Source organism: Eurytemora carolleeae, unplaced genomic scaffold, assembly GCF_000591075.1.
Source record: "Eurytemora carolleeae unplaced genomic scaffold, Eaff_2.0 scaffold271, whole genome shotgun sequence".
Taxonomy (NCBI): Eukaryota; Metazoa; Arthropoda; class Copepoda; order Calanoida; family Temoridae; genus Eurytemora; species Eurytemora carolleeae.
Genome location: NW_019396164.1, coordinates 101,333 through 118,316, shown reverse-complemented (window position 1 = coordinate 118,316; position 16,984 = coordinate 101,333). Strand labels below are relative to the sequence as shown.

The window sequence follows — 16,984 nt, the reverse complement described above, 5'->3', positions numbered from 1 at the left end:
ATCTAGGGATTATAAAATCAGAGTTTGAATTAAAAACTCTGTTCCTTTTAAACTTAAATAGTTCAATTGAGAAAAAGATCAAATCAGAAAAAAATACCTCTAACCTTTTAGAGAAATATAGGGCTAGTCCTCGTTAATCTTAATCCTCATTCTGTTAATCCTCATTCTGTTCATCCTCATTCTGTTAATCCTCATTCTGTTAATCCTCATTCTGTTAATCCTCATTCTGTTAATCCTCATTGATTCTAATCTTCGTTAATTCTCAATCCTCATATGTATCAAAGTTTATTCAGAAAACGGGTCACAGATGCATTGCTGAAGGTGGATAATTTTAAGGTTGAGGATCGATGCTTGATCTTTCAGTTCTAGTTATTCCTGGAGGACATAAATATCACGGGATACTGTAAAGGAATTAAATTCATCCAGAGATCTCCAGAAGATAGACCGAGATGTTCAAAAGTGTTGACTTCAGATTGACAGATCAATTGACTGTATTCCTAAATTTAATCAGCTCCTTGTTGAAAAAGATCAAACACTTACTGTCAGACATTCGGGATTCAATGATAAACCCTTGGGCTGCGCCCTCGGGTTTATCATTGAATTTCCATTATTTATAATTTGTCTGAGAGTAAATGACATTCCTTTGTAAAAAATACCAAATTATTCTTATTAAATGATTAAATGAAAATTGTTGCATATCAAAAAACCAGCTTTTTATAAAGGAATGATTATTTGTTGAAGGAAATAAACGCTTGCCACTAATCTATATGTATATTTTACACCGGATTTAGTAGACCTTTCATATTTCTAACTCTGTCAATTCTGTCAAATGGTCAAAGTGAAGGTGTATAATATAAGATATAAGGATTATAAAACTAGACTTTGTGTTGAGTGTTAATCTCCATTGCTGTAGTGTAAAGCAATATTAACAAATCGGATTCTTTAAAACTTAATATAAGACATAAAATTTAAATAAATTTTACATAAACTATCCTTTCAGTTTCCATAGATGATTTATATTTATCTTTAAGAATCAAACTTTGATCATATTTCTATAAAGAAATGTTTTGTGAATTTTCGGGTATTTCTAATCTTCTATTATCAATGTTCTTATCAGATAAAAAAACTGATTACTCGCTTCAAACTTTAATTTTCCAATCATTAGATATTTACTAACTAGTGGTGGTAGACCTTTGATATGTCACAGGTTTACACCATTAGTTGTCAAAGATGCAGAGATCATAACACATCTTCACGTTGTGCAGACGTAAAGATTAATTTATTTCTTCTTGGATATCATATGGTGATCGTACACTGCAGGGATATCATATGGTGATCGTACCCTGCAGGGATATCATATGGTGATCTTACACTGCAGGGATATCATATGGTGAACGTACCCTGCAGGGATATCATATGGTGAACGTACCCTGCAGGGATATCATATGGTGATCGTACCCTGCAGGGATATCATATGGTGATCGTACACTGCAGGGATATCATATGGTGAACGTACCCTTCAGGGATATCATATGGTGATCTTTTTAAACTTAAGCTAAAAAACTAGCGTGTTGTACTTTTAAAATGTTTATGCATAGAGCTACAGAAAAGTAAAAGTAAGTTGGTAAAGTAAAACCAAGGCGTTGTGTCACTTTAAAGTCGAGGCTGTCTAAAAATTTGATGAAATCTGTTTCCAGGGGAATTTCAGGCCCAAGCGGGAGCTCCCAACCTCCTGGACAAATTCCTGTAAACGCCCATAGTTCCCTTTCTATACATTTGTTTCCGCATCTCCCTGAGCCCAAAACTTAAGACAGGATTTTGTATTGAAACTCAGAGTCAGAAACCGGGTTTCACGAAGGGAGAATGTCAGTTTTGTAGATTTCAATATATTTTAAATGGTTAGTTTTATTTTCTTTCTTTATCTTTTATTTCTAGATGTAAATCTACGCAAATGTAAAAAAAAAACAAAAAAGAAACTTGGGAGTTTCATTCAACGATACTCTTTTAAATTTCTGTCTCTGGAATTGTTAGATAGAGAAGTGTAAAGATACACTCTCCGATATTAGCTGTCAATTCAGTCTGAATAAAGAATGAATTCACACAATATCTTCAATTTTCAAACATCTCGTTCCAAACAAGATAATTCATTGTGTGTTAACTAGAATAAAAATAAAATAAAATGAAAAATAAAATTCGGAAAAAAATTTTAAAAAAGAATATTAAAATATACATATTCATGGTTTTAACAGAAGAATTAAATGCATAAAAACTGTTTTAAGTGGCAGCTAGATAAATTAACCCTAAACAGACAGGGGGGGGGGTAACGCCCCCCCTCTGGTTTTTTTTGCTCTCATTTTTGACACGTTCACCGTGAAATCTTTTGACTTTAACGTAAAGAAATTTAAAGTATTTTTGTGAAAATTTTATTTTTTAATGCATAGAGCAGGGTACAAGGTGGAAAAAAGTTCGGTCCGTGTAAAAAAAAAATCTAAAATAGCTTATAACTTGTTTGCGATTAAAGCTAAATATTTTTTACATTTTTTGACCATTTTGGCATTTTTTTCAACCCTCCCTGGCACCCAAACTTTTAAAGTTATCGGTCTAATATTTTTTAATGAGCTGGCCTTGCATAATTGGGCTATAAACATGCATTTCTCCCTATACCTATTATTCAAGGCCTTTTTCTATGGTGGGGCGTGGGCCGCCAGGCTATACATAGATACTGACCCCCCAGCCTTTACTGTGTTAAAGCTTTTAAATTTTTTTTAATAAAGGGAAACCCCATATACATCCGCAATATTTTAACATTTTATGTATAGACAAAAGAATTGAGTCTTTGCCACTAACTCAAATTTTCTGATCTCTTTATCTTTTTAACCTGATGTTGTAAACCTCTGATATTTTAAACTTAGACTTATTGATTTGACAGACTTCATAGTTTGAAATATCTAAGGTCTACAACATTGGGTTGCAGAGATATAGAGGTTAGAAAATCAGATTTTGCGACAAAGACATAATTCCTATAAATATTATTAGGCTGTAAGAAACTGAGTTATAACCAAAGTGCTTTTCTACCATAATTCATATGTCTTTGCTCCATGATAGTGCAGACCTTTAATATTTTAACCTTTAATTATATGTGTTATAGCTGAATTGAAAGGTGTTCCATAGTTACAAGTAGAGTATAGGTTTAGATGTTTCATGATACTTCAGTCAAATATTGAAATATCGAAAGTGTACATTGAATGTAAGTGATCAGTTCCATCGAAATCCTTCCTAATGTTTCCCTTTTTTATTAAGTTCTGAATAAAAAGTGTTAAAAACTAATTTAAAAACATATTCTGAAACATCAATTCGTTTTTTCTTTTGATGTTTTATAAATCCAGGGATTGTTTTTTTTAGAAAGCCGGCAGACCTAATCCATCGTAACCTAGGATTTTATGAAAGTTAGAATTATAAAACATCTTCCTGTCGTTCTTGATTATTTCATAGATATAAACTAAAATGATAAAATAGACTAAATCGCGCTCATTTAATGGTAACAATTTTAGCTGTTAAGGTTTGCTCTTCAAGCTGCCATTTTTCTTTGTAAATTGTATTTCACGGATTAGTATTTTTGAATTTGCGCATTTTTAAATAAAAAAATTTCGAGGTCTCTCTCCGAACTTTCTGTTTAACTGGACATTTTCCGCAGTTTGAAATCTCGAGTTCAGAAAACACAAATATCAAATTTTAATATTGGATCTCGTCCGTAGCGCACTGTCCATATATCTTATTCTAGGTCCTACCAACCCCCCACCCCCTACCCTCTCAAGATAATAGTCAGAAGCACAATCTTTCTATATAATTTACTTTTGGTGTTTGTATTTAATAAACGTTGAAACGGCTGAACCGATCGAGCCCAAAAATAATGCGGCAATAATTTTAAAAAACTATTTCCGAAAACGTTTTCACCCCCAAAGAAGGAGTTTTCAACGTCGAATTTGCGCTCAAACTCAGGATTTACAGATCTTTAAAAAGTTTTAAATGTCTCAAATGAATCTGAAAGAAGTTTCCACAACACTGCATACTCAGTTCAACTACCTTACATAGCCGGTCACTCCCTTTAAACAAACTGAAGACTTAATTTTAAGGCAATTAACATTTATAGAGTGGTACGTTATGTACAATTCACAGTGGTATCCTTTAGTTAAGTTTTTCTCTCTAAAAATTGATTATTTTCAGTGTTTGTTCTCTATGAAAGTTTTCTAATGCCAATGTGTGTTTCAAATGTTATTAAGGAGATTAACAAAATTTTTGAAAGAAAAACTCATTGTTACTCAGCTCATGTTTAAAGGGTACCATTGTGAATCGAGGGTCACTTGAAAAAAAACGTTTGCAGTTCCTTTAAAGATACAACATTTCAGTGTTTCAATTTATATCAGTTTAATGACTGTACACATTGAAAAAGATGTTTATTGTTAAACTGCACAATCCAATAAAATGTTAACTCTCGAGCATAGTCGTACTGCACTGCCTGGTGTATGTTTAAATCTGGATTTAGATGCATGTACAGTTTTGCACAGGTTTATGTTAGATCTGGATATAGTTTTATGTACAGTATTACATTGGTACAAATTTCAATCTAGATGAATGTGTACAGAGTTGCACTGGCACATGTTTAGAATTGAATCTAGGTGTACAGTAATGTGCAGTGCACTTTGTACATATAAAATCTCGAGCTTGCATTTAACTGTTTAATGGATTACATCTTCACAGCTGTGAACAGTCCCCAGGCCTAAAACAAACGAAAAAATTATAAGAATAAAATTAAGTAAAGCTTAAGAGAAAGGGCGATTAAAAGATAATTTAATTGAGTCTTTGCCACAAACTCAAATTTTCTAATCTCTTTATCTTTCCAATACAATATCGTAGACCTTGGATATTTTAAACTTAGATAATTTGATCTAACAGAATTTATTCTTAGTTGGGAATATTTAAGGTCCACGAAAAAGGGTTGCAAAGATTTAGGAATTAGAAAATCAATTCCTTTTTATATGAATAAAAACATCTATTGGTGTATTTTTTAATTACTATCCTATGTTCCCCAAAATACAGATATAACACCTGGAACCCTTTAATTCACTCTTAGGTTAAAAGTTTAACCAAGTTATTTCAAAATATATTCTAGAAACATATCTGCATTAGGTTCCATTAGAAAATATTTCTACATGGTTCCCGACTTGATTAAACCAAATTCTTTTGTGCCATTTTTCACGTCAGCTGAATTTAAGATAAGCTGTAATGTTTGATTATGTTTTATAAGCATTTAGAATATTTATTTTCAGATCTGATTTCTCATTTATGTCTCTCGTTAGGCTCGATTGAAAACCAGATTTAGACATAATCTATCTTAAAATATCCAACGTCCAACCTCAACCACTTGCCAGGTACAGAGTGTCCCAAAAAACCGCTTCAATAAAAGCGATGTCTGTACACAACTTAAGAGCGTTTTTTGGGACACCCTGTATCATTTTACAATATATACCAAATTTTACAATTTAATCATGGGGGGGGGGGATCTGAACCTTGTCAGTAAATCTGTAAAATATACACTGCGTTTCAATTTATTATTAAAGAACTTTTTTTTAAATTTCGACTCAGAAATAGATTTTTTCAAATCTTTATTTGACAGAAAAGCTTTTCTTCAGGTTTTTAAGTAATATACAAATTTTTTTAAACCTAATTTTTAAAATTGTTTTCCTTTACCGTTAAAACTTAAAAAACCTGTTTGCATAAAAACTTGAAAAGTATACCTGATCTCCCTCCTTACACCTCTCAACCTTCTCCTCCCAACCCTAAAATAAGAAATTGAATCTTTGCCACAAACTCAAATTTTATAATCCCTATATTTTTTTACAACCTGTTGGCGTAAACCTTTGACATTTCAAACTTTTGATCTAAAAGATTTTTATTGTTTGAAATATCTATAGGTTTAAGGCATTGTGTTGCATAGATATTAGGAATTTTAAAAATCAGAGTTGTGGAAAGGAATTTCTTATATGATCTAAGTTAAAAAAAAAAAGATGTAAAAATATAGGGATTAAAATCTAGGGTTTGAGGCAAAAAGTCAGTTTCTTCAGATATATTTTATTAAGTTTTAATTCTTTGTGTGTGTGCTTTTTATTAATTTTTGTTAATGTACTTAAATATTATTCTTATCATATCACTCTTTAGGTTTAATTTCATGAGTGTTATGTTTTATTTGATTTGGTGTGTCCTTACTACTTGATTTTTAATATCATCTTTTCTAAGAATATTTAATCATTAAAGTGGTTTTGATTCCATAGTTTTTTAGAAGAAAATAATTTCAGGATTAGTAAGCTATAAAGCTCTTCTATGATAAGATTGTGTCTGCGGGCAAAAAATGCAAAAAATATATCAAGACAAAACAACTATTCTACCCCTATTAAAAATGATTTCGGGAATGATTTTATTTTTTATTTCATACATGAATTTAATAAACGAACGGTGTAAGTGTAAGAACCTCCATTAACTGGTAGCATGTACACTGTGCAGGATTGACCAAACGTAATTTTTCGGAAATGAACGGAAAATTCCAGGGACTAACGGAACAAACCGTTTTGTTTCTTTTCATTCTATTAAAATCGAAAATGATGGACCCTATGCAAAAAAGAAGGAAGGAGAAGGTCAAATGTATGCGACATTTCTGGTCCGACTTTTTGACTTTTGTTTTAGTTTTAATGTTAAGCACAAGTATGAGAAGCAAAATCATTCAGTTTCTGCATATTATAAATTTTGTTTTCGTAATAACTCTCCAATAAGAGGAGTTCTGAGCTGAAAAACTTAGAATGGTGGATATCGAAATCAATCTTGATCTCCTCTTTATCTTAAGCTCCAGATTAAATATTGCTTGTTCTCTTCTTGTTATTAATCTCCAGATTAATTAACCGAGTAGGATTAAGGATATCCCATTCTAAAGTTTTCAGCTCTCATTAAAAACATGCATGTTAGTTAAATGTACGAGGTGTACAGGTACTTCGAGACGTCTCAGCCCTGTAATTATTTTTTTCAAAGCTCACTGTATCCATCCCGGTTGTTTATTTTCAATGGACTTTACTCATCACACTTTTTATTTCTATTTAATCCGCCTTTTCCCAGAGGTTGTTTAGCTCAGCTGTCACAGCACGGGAATGTTTTTAATACCAACAAGAGAAAGAGGACACTTGGGATGCTCGATACATAACAAAATCGTGCCTAAACTTTCCAAATATAAAGCAGACACCTTTGACATGATTCAAAATGCATTAGAGGATAATAATATGGACAAGGCAATAGCCTACAGGTGGAGTAAAAGGGAAAAAGTGAAATAAAGAGTGTCGACAGAACAAGGAAATGTCTGAGCAGAAAAAAATCCAGAAAAACCCAACAAACAGTCGATACTATTGAAAGTTTCTCAAATCAAATTCGCAAGGATTCTTAGTTGATGATTTTTTTATGAGTTTGAAATCTGCTATGGTGCTGCAAACAAAGTTGTAAAGCAAGATTTGAAAAAGGGCAAAGATTTGTAAACATTTGCTTGGCAGAGGTCCAAGGGAAAAATACTAATTTGTTTGGTGAAATGTAGATTACAACTATAAAAATATTCAAAGACCCTTTCTACAATACAGGCTTACCCTTCTTTAAGTTTTTAAGGTTACCCAACCTCTAGAACACGCTTAAATTGATAAAGTTTAAGTCTGTAGATAAGATATTTAGGCTGTGACAAGCATCGTTAACAAGATCCGGGAAAAAGCTATAACTGCGTCCAACAAATGTTCTAATTGACATTAGCTGGTCAGAAAATTAAACCGGTATTAATATAGTGAACTTTAGAAGAAAACTTAAAGGGCTTAGACGTCTAGAAGATCCTTAAAAAAATCGCAAAACTTATTGAACATCCCTTGTAAATGGTATATCAGGCATATATTTTCTTTTCATTCATTGTTGAAAACCAACATGATTTGAAAGTGAATAAATCCTTTAAAATAAAGTTTTATTTTTGTTTTCCCAAAACCATAGTATACTATCTTCTACTCGAATAGTTTTGTTAGATACAGAAAATGTAAAATTAGAAAAAGATATATGAAATTATATTCTAAACTTTTAGCATATGATTCATCAATATCCAATTTCTGAAAAGAAAATACTAAATGTGCAGAATTTTTGAAAATCATTTTTCTTTGATGTTTTGTGAAGAGTTTGAGAGCGGTTTAATTTTACCTGCTTGATATAAGTATAATCATCCTCACAGAACTCTTCTATAAACCTATCCTAATAAAAAGAATTCAGGTGCATTTGAAAAGAATTTTAAAGTAACAGAGCGGAATACTTTATAATTGTCGATATCGAGATCATTGCATTATCTTCTCTTTTTGTTCATCTTCAGATTATTTTGATCTTAAGTTTGTATCCTGGAAATTGTCTAAAATTCAACCAATCAGAGTTGCGTATGCAGAATCCTAAACAGCCAATCAGAATCCTAGAAAGGAACTGAGTCTTTGAGACAAACTCTGATTTTAAAATATCTATATCTTTGCAACCCAATCTCGTAGACCTTAGTTATTTCCAACTATAAATTCTGTTAGATCAAATAGTCTAACTATAAAATATCAAAGGTTTAAACCATCAGGTTGCAAAGATATTATAGAATATTAAATTCGTGGCAAAGACTCAAATCCTTTAAAACTTTGTGCGCCAATTAATAAACGAACTGATATCCAGTAGGGATATCCAAACAGAAGGGAAAAAAAGCAGAAATCAAAAGTGTCCAGAGTGTATATTTAATTTAGATTAATTGATCGGTATTTACAGTATCCAATTTTATGGTTTTCAGCTCTATTTTCTTATTCCCAAATTTAGCAACCTAATGGTGTAAACAATTCATTTTTCAGACTTTCAGACCATTTGATTTAACAAAATCCATATTGTTTCAAATCTCAATGAAATATATGGGTATCAGGTTGAAAAGATATAAGGATAAGAAAACATATTGATGTGAGTAATCAGTTTTCATGAAGCCTAACTAATGCCTTGCTTGTTGCTTAAAAGAAAAAAGTTCTGACCATTTTCAAAAATTTCCATCGTAATAATTAATAAATAATGTGATCGGAGCTGAGAACTTTTGAATGGTGGATATCGGGATTAACGCTTGATCCATTCTTTTTCTTAATCTCGAGATTAAATAATGCTTGTTCTCCTCATGTCATTTATCTCCAGATTAATTAACCTATCGGGATTAAGGATATTCCATTCTAAAGTTTTCAGTTCGGACAAAACAATTGATCAAATTTAAAAAGTGGTGAATTACCATAGATAAATAAATAAACATGGATAGCTTATGTTCGCAAAATTACCAAAAATTGTCCAGTCCGCGAACTCATCAGGGGGCGGAAACGTCATGGGGGTGTGTCTGTACCAAAAGAGTGTGTGTCAGTTTAAAGTACCGAAGGTGTTTACCGTAAGTTTTTACAGTACGTAAGAATCTCGGTATTTGTACAGTCTAGGAGAGTACATTTCTTCATTGTTAATTGTTTACTTAAAAATAAGTTTAATATACATGTAATATATTATTTACATATTTAAGTCAACACTATAAAGCCAAATTTTCATGCAAAGAATATTATTTGATTAAAGTTTACAATAAACTACTCGTTATTCAAGTTTAATTATAATTGACGACATTGTTCTACAATTTCCTTTACTGTAGTCATGTTGTGTGTCTGTCCCAAAAGAGTGTGTGTTAATTTAAAGGTTTGGTCTGCAAAGCAGTGCGACTGGCTTTCTCATGCCAGACCAGCGTCATTTCCTTTCCCTTTATTCCTATTCCCTGGAACTCATAGTTCCAGGTGTCAAAGTGTACTTCAATGATAAGCGGGGTGGTTTGCTGTTTTAATGGATTTCATAATAGAGTGTAAAATAACTCCGGGAATGGAGCTATTTGAACAACATTATTTAACTGAGCAATATATCATATTGACTAGAACTGAAGAAAGACATGAGAAGGACTAAACTAACTTAAATTTCTCTCTACAGAACTCATGTACACCACAAGTACTCAATGACATAAGAACAGCCAATGTTCACAACCAACCTAGGTAATCTATACAATAGAAATATCTTTAAAACATCTCTGTACATTTATATCTTTCAAGATGGGAAATGTCGTCTTATGTGCAATCTATGTGAATTACCTTCATATTTGAGAATTTAGCGAGCTCAGCGACCAACATTTCTATCATTAGTCCAGTTACATCTACAGCTTCCACCTTTAAAAATATATTTATATTAAGATCCTGAAATATATTAATATATATATATATTAATATAATTATAAACATTTGTGTTCGCGTTAAAGGATAAATATGGTATCCCTTCTAGACTCAAATATTATTGCAAACTTGCAATATTTTGTCTTAATTTCCCTGTCCAGTTTATCTATCCCATTATTTCGAGCCAAAGAGAATAGAATATATATTAGAGTGGAATTTACTAGAAAAATATGTAAAACGGCCATTTTGTTGTACTGTTTCCATACTACAGGTGTACTTCACATATTTATGCTATATAACCTTTTGGGCCCTGGAACATCATTTTATAGAAAGTCTAAAATTAATATTAAAAGAAAACTAAATTATGAAATAGGCTGGTTTCATAATTGACCAATGATCATTTCACATAGACTCTATGCCTTTCACTTTACAAACGATGATTTTCCGTTATAACTATAAATCAAATGATGTTTTTTATTCACCTAATTCATTTTATAAAGTTTATTTATAACAGCTTGTGGTATCTGGGAACCACAAAAACGTGCAATAAACTGGTATATAAAATCTACACTTAATGAGATTTATACAAGTACTTAAACCTGTTTATATCTATCATTTGTGTAACCTGTTGACATTGCAGATCGGGTTAGTCCTATTCCGCGGGCCTAACTCCTCATGCGCTGTCATATATATTTGTAACCTGGCATTACAATACTTCAGCTATCTCCATATATCGAGATAGCCTTATATGTTTAAATGCACGTACATAAATAACACCCTAGTAATAAAGTCATTCATATGTATACGTATATTTATTGATACATTTAATCTTACATTTATAAATGCATACATAAATCAGATACATAATAATAATAGCTGAACATAAGCCTTAGATCCCTTGGTAATGTTAAGGTTTCCTAGGTTGTTCTATTTTGATATCATTAGAGATGATATTATTGCGTACAAATAAGATCAGTATGTTGATCAAACCTTCTACAATATCTTGATCTTCTCTTTTCCAGGTTTGCTGGGTTACACGCTCCTTCATCTTCTGGAGCAGGTCCCATACCTGGTTATACAAGCGAGAGATAATGTCACTCCTGCTTGCATCTGGATAGAGACTAAACTCTCTATCCCAGGCCGCCTCTGTGTCCCACAGTTTATCATCGGGGACCACTGGTGGCCGACCAGAGTTACTACTTCCCTGCATGGTGGAGTTGAATGCTTGTATCTTCTCCACAATCTCGCCTAGGAAGTTGTACATGTTCTCCGTCTCATCTCGTCCTCCTTCAGCTCCGCCTGCCACAACCTTTACATCTGCTTCTTCATCTTCTGAAGCAGGGACAGTGATGATGGGGGCGTTCCCGCTCACGAAGGGGGTGACGTCTGCTGGATCAACTTCATCTCCATCTAGTTCCAGCTCTCCAACAACGGCCGGGTTCCTTACTATGTTAGGAACCTGGTTCATCTTCTTCAATGTAGATCTCGTCCACAAGGATACTCTCTGTAAGCTTTCTGTGCACTGTATATAGCACAGGTCCCAGGACGGCTATGTGCAGGGAGACTTGTGTCTACTCTGCAGCGGTCCGGGATGTACTGATCCATCTGGCTTCCTGTTGGATTCAAGGGACTGTTCACTCATATATCAAACAATCCGGAATACAACAAGCTTTAAAAAATTCGAAATTGAAATGGAAAATCTAGGGAACATACTCTATTAATGTACTCTACTGCATATAATTTGTGAACAATTACATGATTTGTACATTTTTAACTCCCTTTCAGGCTGAAAGGGACTGACAAAATTCAAACCGAGAGACTGACTAAATTCCACTCTAATATATAATATATTCTCTTTGTTTCGAGCGCCTGTCCCACAGCAATCACCATTAACTAAACTTTAGGTATGTTCTGCAGTGATTTGCAGTACACCAACCAAAAAACAGTGGATTTTAGTGGAGAGTGTCCTGTCATAATGCATCTCAGTAATATTTTAGCCCCCTATATATCTTCATTAAAAAATATCCTTATTATTGTCGTCTTCCATAATCATATTCTACCCCTCTTTGCGGCACTGCACCTTGCGCAGTGATGTTACCCTTTACCTACAGGGTTACCCCCAAACTGTAAAGACGACCAGAAACTATTAAAAAAATGACAGTCCCCGGGGTCATTTGTGTATTCTACCTTAGGTATAGTATCCTAATGGCTTGTTCAATGATTTGGCAAAGAAGCAAAAAGGTTTACAGTTGCAGGGAATCGTGAACATAAGGAAACAGAAGTCTCATGAAGTCTCATCCTTTGTGGGTAACCCTGTATCCCCTGACTCAGGCTGAGACTGATTAAGAATAAACTTACATTTGTGAATCCAGCTTTCTCTAGGATAGAACCGTAGGCCTGGTTTACAAATTCACAAGTTCTATTTCCTCTCCAATTTAACACATTTATTATTCGCCGGAAAGGGAGAAAACAAAATGGTGGCTCAGCCGCCATTTTGTGGGAAACAGAAAATCGGTTTTAGTAACAAATTTAAACCAAAAAATAATGGAAGGTCGGTTTTGAAAAGGGGGTTTACATAATCATTATATTTTTTGCGTCTTGTTTTTGAACTTTGTTATAAAATATTTCAATTCCAGTTCATAGGGTTTCCAGTCAAACTTCATTCAATAAAACAAATCCATTTCAATTTTTCTATTTTCTATTAAACATTTTTAGATTTCCCTTTCGAAACTACAAAATATTGAGTTTAAAAGTGCACCTTGAACAAAACTTAATTCAAAGAAAAATGTATTAATTAATTGTATTAATTAAAAAATTTGATTATTAAATATTCTTAATTGAAACCCCATTTGTCAACATCAATCTTTTTTTTAGATAGGTTTACAGGATGTAAGAATTCACTTTATTTTTAAACTTTATCTTTAAACTTTATCTTTAAACTTTATCTTTAAACTTAATCTTTAAACTTAATCTTTAAACTTTATCTTTAAACTTTATCTTTAAACTTTATCTTTAAACTTAATCTTTAAACTTTATCTTTAAACTTTATCTTCAAACTTTATCTTTAAACTTTATCTTTAAACTTTATCTTTAAACTTTATCTTTAAACTTTATCTTTAAACTTTATCTTCATTTTCTAATTTTTTAACTTTATCACTTTACTGATAATTTCTGGGAAAAAAATTCTGATTAATCGTATTTTTGTTGTTAAATAGAGATTTCTTTAATTTTTAAAAAACTTTAAATTTTAATTTACAAATGAATAGAACTCGTTTCCTGAACAGTGTGGAGATCATAATCTCTACTTTTCACATATTCAAGAAACCGTTCACTGTGCTCCTGAAATAAATTCTTATAAAATATATTTTTTTGTGCACTTCTTATAGAATCCCAGAACTAGTCTAACTATTGCAACTTGCACAATTTATGAAATCAATTTAAATTCCGGTTCATTTGAAGTACCGAGCCAACCCGTGGGCAGATAGAAGAAGTTGTACACTGTGGAAGTGTACATGCAGACAGTACAAGGCAAAACGAGACTGTACATCAAAATTGCATCCTTATTGTAAAGAGATTAATATTTTTTTCATATTTTACATAAAAGAATTGAACACTCGGCACAAATTCAACCTTTCTAATAAAATAATTTTTTTAATATTTCAAACAAAAAATTTGGTTAGATGCAAAAGTCTAAGTTTCAAAGATTTATACCATCAGGTTGCAATGATATAAAGATTTTAACGTTAAATGCCTCTATAAATTATGTACGAATTTTATTTCTTAAATTTTTTTGGCTGTGAAGGACACAACATACAGTGGGAACCAAAAACTCTGGTATAGGAAGACGACTTTTAAACTCAAGTTATAATTATTTACAGCCCAATACACATGAGACACAGACATTTTGAAGTGTAAAGAGACCCATTTAAAAATATCAAATTCGTTTAAGTATTAATATATTGTCGTTATCCTATTCCACAGTTATTACTGCATAATATATACGTTTAATTGTGCGCTAGACCAGTTTTGGAATTCCACCAGGAGTTGTTCAATATGTTAGTGTTTAAAAATAATTTCAAATCTTATTTTTTGCAATCTTAGGAATCACTGAAAATACTTTCTAAACTAATATAAAAATAGTTCAGATAAATAAAATAACAGTTTTGTGCTTTTTTCTGAAAAAAAAACTGAGAAAATGTATTAATAGAGATTTAACGAAACCAATGCAAAAATGTGGTTTACAATTACGATCCATTAATTCAATCAAATATTTCAAGAATGAGTGGAGATAAAAACATGTTTTTTCTTAAATCTAAAACATCTTTTGTTTTAAAGTAATTTTTCTTTTGTCAAGATTGTGAAGAAGACCGAAGGAGAAGTGTATAGTTGTATATAGACGTGACTAGAATAAAAACAACTTGTCTGTTTTATGCAGTCCAACCAAAACACTGGTTTGCAGTGGGAAACAACTAGGTTTTCGACATTGACTAACCTAGACCTTGACCTGGTCTAACCTTGACCTTGACCTTGACCTGGTGTAATCTTAACCTTGACCTGGCCTAACCTTGATTATGACCTGGTCTAATTTTGACCTTGACCTGGCCAAACCTTGACTATGACCTGGTCTAATTTTGACCTAGACCTGGTCTAACCTTGACCTGGGCCTGGTCTAACTTTGACCTGGACCTGATCTAACCTTGACCTGGGCCTGGTCTAACCTTGACCTGGACCTGATCTAACCTTGACCTGGGCCTGGTCTAACCTTGACCTGGACCTGGTCTTACCTTGACCTGGACCTGATCTAACCTTGACCTGGTCTTGCATAAACTTTTACCTGGTCCCCCCTGCAGTAGTCTGTGATAAGAACCTTTCCTCCAGGTTTGAGAGTTTTATAAAATCTGTTGAAAAGCCCAAGTTTATCCTTGATGTGAAGAATGGTATCCCGACTATAAAAAGAATATGTTATCTAGGCTTTACAGCTATATTTAGGAGTTTCCAGGAAGGGACCAAGATGGAAAATGCGAGAATAATTATTTGCATATATGTATACACACTCAAAACTCTGGTTCATTTGAAGTATCAGTCGGACTTTTAGGTAAGTTGTGTACAGTATCACTGTCAAGTCCGGTTCATTTCAAGAACCGGGCCAACAGCGACATCTAACAGCTGGAGCGTACTGTACAGTATCACTGTCAAGTCTGGTTCATTTCAAGAACCGGGCCGACGCGACATCTAACTAGCTGGAGCGAACTGTACAGTACACGATTATATCGGCCAAAACAGGACAGTACACCAACCTCTTCTATAGGAGATTTATGTGATTATGTTTGTAGTTCTAAATATTGATTCAAGATCAGTTTTTAGATTAGTTTCCTTGGAATCTCAAATATTTACGCATACAAGGGGGCAGTTTTTGTCTTCTGTGTGTTATAGAACTGAAAATGCAAAATGCAGCGCGAAATATGGAACATATCGAATTGCAATTCTATGAGAAGGATGAAGGAATATAGATGAGATGGTATAAAAGATTAATATGTTACAATAAATTCATTAGAGAACCTACAAACGTGAAAAATAAACTAAATGACTATTTCCTTTCCCCTTAAAAACTGATACCAATCCCTTGAAACATGAAAGAAGAGAATGAGTTATCTTGTATCTTCAGAAGAGAAAGAAATAAAAAATTCTCCAATTCTATTGTGTCTAACTACAAAGGAAAATTCTATTTCTTATCAGAATCGTTTAACATGCTAATAATTATCTTTATCATATATATTTAGAAATCATTTCCAACGTTAGAATTTGTTTTCTTGGCGGAGACAATGGAAAACGAATTATTTTATTCTTGTGCCGCCATTTTATTCTTTTGCCGCCATTTTATTTTTTATTTACAAATTTCTGAAATCCCAGCTGTTTACCTGTAAACTACGTTATAGAAACTGTCAGGATATCCCATGCTTGTTGCATCATCAACATAAAACTGAACCCTAAAATATACTTGTTGCATCATCATATATAGAACTGAACCCTAAATATACTTGTTGCATCATCAACAAAGAACTGAATCCTAAAAAATACTTGTTGCATCATCAACATAAAACTGAACCCTAAAAAATACTTGTTGCATCATCAACATCGAACTGAACCCTATAATATACTTGTTGCATCACCAACATAGAACTGAACCTTAAAATATTGTAACAATGGGTGATTTTGTTGATCTTTTGCGATCAGCGATTCAAGGATTTTTTAGATCGCTGAGATCATAGCTACCTAGGGGTATCATGCCCCCCCCCCTTTCACCCTTCGGTTGGACTTTTGAATCCTATTTTGAATCCTAACGGATTTAGTTGAGTTTGCATGTGAATTCTATAAATAACCCAAGCCACGCGGAGAAATCGAAGCCAAGCGCCAAGTTCCGTTATTCCAGAAACCCGGGGGCTGGTGGGCTAGTCGGTCAGCCCACGGGGTACTAGGGTTAAATGCTAGTTGATGGTGGAGCGAAATCTCGGGGAAAAGAATCAGTTGATCATCAGCTCCCTTAAACTGAGGTTCCCTTGAAGATTCCCCATCACTCTGAAACTGCTTCAATTCATAATATCTTATTAGTATAGTATCAATCGTTTTATTTTTGTATCTTTGTAAATAATAAATTGTAAGAAAAACCGACTCGA

General features: G+C 32.9%; 1 protein-coding gene across 1 annotated transcript in view; it reads right to left on the bottom strand.

The window, feature by feature from the left end:
- Positions 1 to 4,437: 4,437 nt before the first annotated feature.
- The window catches only part of LOC111696920 (phosphomethylethanolamine N-methyltransferase), a 22,228-nt gene continuing 9,681 nt past the window's right edge, over positions 4,438 to 16,984 (bottom strand). Inside the window, exons 6-13 of the mRNA XM_023466709.1 lie at positions 16,229 to 16,297; positions 15,145 to 15,256; positions 13,587 to 13,649; positions 12,669 to 12,707; positions 10,233 to 10,307; positions 8,263 to 8,313; positions 5,796 to 5,837; positions 4,438 to 4,777 (exon numbers count right to left, since the gene is read on the bottom strand). Of these exons, the coding sequence (XP_023322477.1) occupies positions 4,745 to 4,777; positions 5,796 to 5,837; positions 8,263 to 8,313; positions 10,233 to 10,307; positions 12,669 to 12,707; positions 13,587 to 13,649; positions 15,145 to 15,256; positions 16,229 to 16,297 (484 nt within the window). The 3' untranslated portion in view covers positions 4,438 to 4,744. The remainder of the gene's footprint in view (positions 4,778 to 5,795; positions 5,838 to 8,262; positions 8,314 to 10,232; positions 10,308 to 12,668; positions 12,708 to 13,586; positions 13,650 to 15,144; positions 15,257 to 16,228; positions 16,298 to 16,984) is intronic.